Genomic DNA, 6,906 nt, shown 5'->3' on the forward strand with positions numbered 1-6,906 from the left:
TGCGCGGTGGCAGTTCTTCAATGTGTTGCTCTATAATACGCGGCGATGCGGGTGTGTAAAAATGTTGTTGTTGTCCTCATTTGTTGCGGTTGTTACTTGAGCAATCGACTGCCTGGAGAGAGCCGTAATGCGATAAGTTATCAACCATTGCTACCTACCAGCAGACGTGTTTTGTAATGCTCCCGCTGCTGATGTGCTGACAGTCTAACCCGACCTGACCCGACCCGTATTGACCTGTGACCTCTGTGTGTTCACAGGGTGGCCGCGACCCGAGACGACGCAGCGGGATGCCAGCCATGAGGGGCAAGCCGGCCATGGAGCTCTACCGACCTCCCAGTGAGTCACCGACCTCTCTTCTCTACCCTCACTTGGCAAAGGGTACACGGTAAAGGGAGGAAATGTTGGACTTGTTGGCCAATGGTTATGGCTGTGTTTATCCTGATGTGCGTTCGAAGTTGTAATCCGCGCGACCTTCAGGGTTCAGTTTCTACTGGAAAACAAGCGTTTTGTCATACGTGACTGAATGCTTACGAAACGTGCGTGAGCCGACACGAGTTTTGCGAAGTGCCAATGACTCATCAAACCCAAACCCAGATTCCAAACTGACGGTAGCCTACCATGACCAAGAACTTATGCTATTAGTCTAGCTGACCATATGGGTCTCATTTCTCTTTGCTCATTTCTAGCCGTGTCCCTTCCACTCAGCGCCGATCCCGTCTAACACGTGTTTCTCACCCCAGCGATGCGATCCCCCGGCTTCGTGGCGGCCTGCCCGGCCGTGAACGGCTTCAACGGCTCACCGGAGGCGGCGCTGGCCGCCGCCGCCGCCCCGACGGCCGCCCCGGCTCCGCTCAACATCAACGCCAAGGAGTTTCAGCCGGTGAGCGCTGCGGCCGGCGGCGGCGACGGCGGCGGCTCGCCCTCCAAGCAGCCGCCGCCCCTGCTGCGCTCCAAGAGCTCCAAAGACGCCCGATCGCTGAAGGTGAGGGAGGGGAGGAGGTTGGGATAGAGGGAGAGAATGAGGAGGAAGAAGGAAGAGATAGAGACTCTCTACTCACTCAACCCTCTCTGTTAGAGAGGTCAACCCTCTCTGTTAGAGAGGGTTGAGTGAGTTGGCGTGTAATGGAAGAAATGTGGTAGATGGTAGTCTGTTAGGTGCGATATTTAGGTACATATTTCTACTCGTATCCTTTCACTCGCTTCGAAGTGTTGGACTTGCCCCCTACTCTGCGGGTCTTCCTGACGCCGCCCGGCCGCCCCGCCGCCTCTGTAGAGCAATAAGGCGATCGTTCCGGGCTCCCTGGTGCGCTCAAAGAGCTCCAAGGACGGACGAATCTTCAAGGTCAGCGGCCGAAGCTCAGTGCGTTAAAACGTGTGACCCTTTACTAACCCTGCATGGTGTGCAGGGTTACTGGCATTGACGAGTTGTATTTGTTGAAGTCCCATTCGTGATTGGCAGTTGGTTTGCTTCCTTGTGATTTCGAAGTGGCTGAATGTGCATGCCGCTTCATATTTGACGTCATTCTGAGACAGACAATGCAGCTTGCAGTAACAACACTAGGGCTTCCATGAGTGCTGAGTGTAGTAATTCCACTAACACCAGTTTATCCGTCCTAAAATGGACAGCCGTACTACATCAGAAGGCTGGTTGCGAGATGCCGTACATACATTGTTCGCGGCTGTAGAGTGTAGAGTGTAAGATTCTGGTCACTAGCGTCGGCTCCCTTTAGACAGTGGAGCTTCTCTTTTATTCGATCTGTCTCCTTCCCCGACGTTAGCTCGGCTTGCCACTACCCGCCCATAAACAAGCCTTAGGAGATGAGAAGTCTCTCGGCACCTCATGGTCACTCTAGATGTATTTCGAGTCCTCTGGATGATTCGACTCAATCATGTCAGCATTGGAATGACGTTCGACGCCAGTCGAGGGGAGGAATGGCAGCTTGATGAGATCAACATTGTGTGTTTGGTTTGCATGCACGCGTGTGGAATTAATTAGCCCTTTGGTTGTTTTGAGATCGTTGTTTGTAGAATCCTATTGAGTGGAGTGGGTTGTGAATATAAATTAGCCATGCAGCCTCGATAAAGTAATGGAGTATAATCTGGTCCAGTCAGATTGTGACCTACAGGGCGATAACCGCCGACAGTAATGTCCCCGGTCCGGATGGTATGTGTGTGCTGTTCCCACTCGGGTATAGTTGGCGTCAGGCCAGGACAGATGTTATCTCATTGGTCCGTACTGTCAACGCTGGGGCCATCCCGAGGGGTCGTCCCTTCGGTTCACTCTGATCACGAGTATTCATTGAGTATGCCAGAAAACCATGCTTATATCCCTTGAAAACTGCCTGGCACTCCGTCACTGCCAGGGTTAAAAAGTCAAGCCTTGTGATGACTGTGCTTTGTCTTAGCTGGGCCTCCGTAAAACGGCACATGGCTCGTTTGAGCTGGGCCCTCCTTTCCCAATGACGTCATCGTAGCTTTCAGCTAGCTGCCAAACGGCCGTACCCCGTGCCCTACCGCCGGGGGCCTCACCCTCCCTCCCCCCCCCCCCCAGAGCCCGAGCTACTGCTGTATACAAACCTGGAAGGTCAGGCCACCCCAGTGTTTGTGTAGGTCACCCCCTACCACAGCTGCCCCGAACCGTACCTGTATACAAACCACCAAACCGCTCCCAACGGGAGAACTTTGTGCTGAGCGGGTGGGGTCCTCGGAGCCGTGGAGGCTGGACGACCGCCAGCTGATCCACCAAATGTGCTTGGAATCTACTAGACTGTTCAACTAGACTGTTCTAAGAGGCACAGTATCATCTTGTGTGCTAGGTTAAGTGCCGATGGCCGTAATGAACTCACTTTACTATGGCCACTACTTTCAAGTTTATTAGAAGATATGATTATGCTATTTTGCTCTCATTGTAGCTGTTATCGGACGGTTCTCGGAGTTTTTTTTTCCGAAGATGTCTCTCTCTACCCCCGGCTCGCCATGTGTATCTGTATTCCCCGCTGCCTACCGGACATGCCTTAAGCTGGTACGGTGCCATGGCCTGCCCCGGCCGACGGGACGGCCCATCACTCACCCTCCTCTGATGCCAGACCGGGTGGGCTAAATTGGGATCGGGACCTGCAGCGCCACTTGCGGCGGATTCGGGAACTAGTAGTTGCTATAGTGGGCGATGGCTGCCAGTCGACGGAAAAGATTTAGCTCTCTGTTTGAATGGTTAGGAAGACATGTATTTTTGCGGTTATAGCTTCATAAAACATGCATAAAGGCATAATTCTAACCCACGACACTTCAGTTTTTCCCGGACAAAATGATTGTTCACAGTCCCCGGTCCTAGTGATCGACGGTCGATCTACCAGTTCTGTGGCCCGCCATTAGGTGTCACCACCACCCACTCTCCGCCAGGTGACGTTCCGTTCGGGCGGCGCCGGCGACGCTCCCGCCCCCAGCGACGACGCGACGAACCACGACAAACGAACGGCCGAGCCGGCCGCTGCGGCCGTCACCGTGCCGCCGGTGCCGGGCGGCCTGAAGCGCTCGCGCAGCCTGGGCGCCGAGCTGCTGCCGGCGCCGGCCGGCCGGCCCGAGCCGGTGGCCGGCGCGGCGGCCGCGCTCGGCCACTTCAGCCCCGACGTGCAGGCGCTGCTGGCGCAGGCGGTGCAGGAGCCGGGCCGGCTGACCGGCCGCCAGACGATGGACCTGGTGCGGCACGTGTTCACGCGGCTGGTGGAGGCCGCCCGGTACGGGGAGCCGGCGGCGCGACTCTGTCTGGCTATTATCGAGAGGGAGCGCACCGAGACCTTCCTCGAGACGCTGCTCAACACGTGCCAGGTAGGTACGGATGGTGGGGCGGCTGTCAGTGTGTCTTGATGATGGGGCTGAAACGGGCTTCAGCAAGTGTCTGTTTTCTCAGAACTCCCAACTTCGCCATGGCTGTTTCCTTGTGTCCTGTTCAACTCATTCAGTTGTACTATCCGGCTGCCAATATCACTAATAACAGTCTGGCTCGGAAGGCTCACTGGCTTAGTAGGCTTTACTGCTCAAGATTCAGCCAAAGCGACACAACGTGTCAGCCTTCCACAAGTATATTATGTCTTGTTTGTTGTTGTTTGTTAATTGGGGCTTTAGGGAGCGCCGACTGCTAAGGTCATTTTGCGCCCAAACTATATTATGTCGATAAAAAGTACAGCAATCAGTACGCATTCTGTAGGACGCATATTCTACCGTGTGATCCCCGCTCATCCTTCCCTGACCCCCGTCTTGACCTCCTCTCCATCTGTTCCTTACCTCCAGGAGTGGTACCAGCAGCGCGACCGGCTGCTGCGGCCCCACCAGAGCACGTTCGGCAACGGCTTCGTACCGGCCTCGCCGCGATGGATCGCCTTCATCACATTCGTCAACGAACTCTACGCACTGGTTAGTGACCGTATAGTCATTGCTTGATAAAAGTTTGGGCCCAAGTGTTGGTGGGTTACTGTGAGGGACAAAAGTCTATTGATTGGTGTATCTGGCACTATGATTTACCAAATACGTGAGTTGAGAGGGCCCTGCGGTTCGATATCACCTGCTAATTCCCTATATGTACTCGTAGTTACTCGTAGTGTGAAATCCTCACTTTGTAACAGCTTACTTTGTTACTTTCACCGGACAGCAGTTCGTTTCAGCCGTGTCTTTGCACGATATAATTTTTTACGCATATCACTACAGCTACGGCCTCTCCCACTTTCCTGCTGATACGTCATGGTCTTTGGTTGAATCGTAGCATGTATCTGCTTGCCTAAACTGTGCTGTAACACGTCTTCCTGCATGTGTCTACAGCTGAAGAGGCGCCAGGTGGCCACGGGCTCCCGGCCGCGTGCCGGCTCCGCCGTCCAGATTCTGCTCGAGCTGCTGGCTGAGAGCTGTCAGGTGACACTGCGCGCGCCCAGTGTCAACAGTCTGGCAGAGGTCAGTCATGCCATATTATAGCTGTCAGGTGACACTGTGTGTGTCTACATTCAGTCTGGCAGAGGTCAGTGTCAGAAACAGCTGGTTAGCCACGTCAGTGCAATTGGCCACGGCATGGTCAGCCCAGCCCGCCTGTCTCGGCATGGCCATGGCATGGAGCGCATTTACAGAGGTCCGTAGAGTTTTGTTCAACTAAACGAACCCCAGCAAGTATTATGTCGTGTCCTGAATTCGCTGGACGGCCCTGTGAGATTGGCCCCGGCCGTGGTGTGTAGCACCAAATATGTTCCGCCTGCCCCGTCTACCCTTCCGAAGCTCCATACCGCTCCTGACTGACGCTGCCCGCGTCCCCTGCCCACCAGACCGAGTGCGTGTTCCTGATCCTGACGTCGATCGGCCGCGACCTGGAGCAGGAGTCTCCGGCGCAGCTGGAGCGGATCATGGCCGCCGTGCGCGACGCGCTCATCAACTGTTCGCTCATCTCGGCAGTCAGCAAAACGCTCCTGCAGGTCAGTAACACAGGAGTAAGGTTTGAAAGGGAAACATGGCCTAAGTCAGTAAAGCGTACTTGACCTGACTAGAGAAACTCGTGGCGACAGAGATCCAAGAACTTGACATAATCGAGGTGAAAACCTCCTATACGAAATAGAAAAGGCAACAGACAGCCACCGAAGGCAAAACCATCAGGAAAACTGTAGGTGAGCGGATGCAGCAGGCGATTAGCCGAACACCGATGTTTATGGTGATCATGCATTCGAACACCATGTCCCCGACGCTGACTGATTTTCTCTCCCCTGCCCTCAGCTGGTGGAGCTGCAGGCGGCGCGCTGGCAGCTGCCGGCCAACACCGTCATGTACTACTACCCCATGTCCGCCAAGTGATGCGACGCGTCCGTCCGACCCGCGGCGTGGCGGCGGCCGGCGGGACGACTGCGACCTCCGCCGGCCGCCGGCCGCGCCCGGGTCGCTCAGTGACGCGCCGTGCTGTTCTGTTGTTCTGAGCCGTTCTCTCTCTCCCCGCGCGAACGTGAGTGACGCTCTCGACTGAGGGAGTCACGGAGGGAGGTGTTGCTGGTTGTTTGGTGGCCCGGTGGCGCCGTGCCCAGGCGGCCGCCGGTCAGAGATCTGTTGCGATTCGTTCGCTCTGTTGCAAGTTGAATTACTGTATTTATGACGAGTGGTTGATTGATGATACGAGCGCCAGCGGTTGGCTGGCGTCTATGGCGCGGCGGTGGCGTTCTCGGCGCACTGGCGGGTAATGTGGCGCAGGGAACTGTCGACCGCGCGGGACGCGACTCTAGTCTGTTGGAAATACACTGTTTCTGACGAATGGCACGCTGTTTTCTGGTTGAAGTGTAAGAATGCCTAGAACGGCGCTGGCCTGATAGTCTAACGTCGACAGTGCGAGGAGGCTAGAAAAAGATGCGGATGAACGGCGGTCGATACTGCTTCCGGCCCTAGAGCTTGTAGCACAGCCATAGTTGTAGTTTGGTCGTCGGCCAACAGGAAGATCGGCTAATCTGCCGATAGAGGTCGCCTGCATCTGTCAGGACTGGAAAGCAGCCGAGTCTTGCGGCTTACCGGCTTAGCGGTCTATGATAAGAGGCCTCCCAACAATTACAGACTGGTGCGCTCAACTGCCTGATAGCCGTCTGCTGCGCCTCAACCTGCCATTTTAGTGCTCACATAAACACCAAGCTTGAAATATAGGTTGCCATCTAAATTGTACATACCACCATTATTCGATCTTCAGCCACTTCTGCAGAAATATTGGATCTACTTTGCAAGTTAACACAAAGATACAAATGCCGACTAAAACACGAATTTCAACAAAGCTGCAGAAGCCGACTAAGCTATAAGGACGAAGAGGGGGAGGGAGAGAGAGAGAGAGAGAGAGAGAGAGAGAGAGAGAGAGAGAGAGAGAGAGAGAGAGAGAGAGAGAGAGAGAGAGAGAGAGAGAGAGAG

The 6,906-nt window shown here is 55.0% G+C and overlaps 1 protein-coding gene across 24 annotated transcripts in view; it reads left to right on the plus strand.

Annotated features, from left to right (window-relative positions):
• Positions 1-6,271, plus strand: part of LOC122370749 (MIF4G domain-containing protein-like) — a 37,596-nt gene extending 31,325 nt beyond the window's left edge. For 4 of the 24 annotated variants that reach the window (XM_043346631.1, XM_043346621.1, XM_043346625.1 and 1 more), the window contains 8 exons: positions 258-336; positions 741-982; positions 1,274-1,342; positions 3,400-3,825; positions 4,288-4,410; positions 4,813-4,941; positions 5,304-5,450; positions 5,746-6,271. In XM_043346631.1, the coding sequence (XP_043202566.1) occupies positions 258-336; positions 741-982; positions 1,274-1,342; positions 3,400-3,825; positions 4,288-4,410; positions 4,813-4,941; positions 5,304-5,450; positions 5,746-5,823 (1,293 nt within the window). In that variant the 3' untranslated portion in view covers positions 5,824-6,271. Of the gene's footprint in view, positions 1-257; positions 337-740; positions 983-1,273; positions 1,361-3,399; positions 3,826-4,287; positions 4,411-4,812; positions 4,942-5,303; positions 5,451-5,745 lie in introns of all 24 variants that reach the window. The other 20 variants (XM_043346623.1, XM_043346630.1, XM_043346637.1 and 17 more) reach the window with 8 other exon arrangements.
• The last annotated feature ends 635 nt before the right edge of the window (positions 6,272-6,906 follow it).

The sequence above is a fragment of the Amphibalanus amphitrite genome, unplaced genomic scaffold (assembly GCF_019059575.1).
Source record: "Amphibalanus amphitrite isolate SeventyFive unplaced genomic scaffold, NRLGWU_Aamphi_draft 001165F_arrow, whole genome shotgun sequence".
NCBI lineage: Eukaryota > Metazoa > Arthropoda > Thecostraca > Balanomorpha > Balanidae > Amphibalanus > Amphibalanus amphitrite.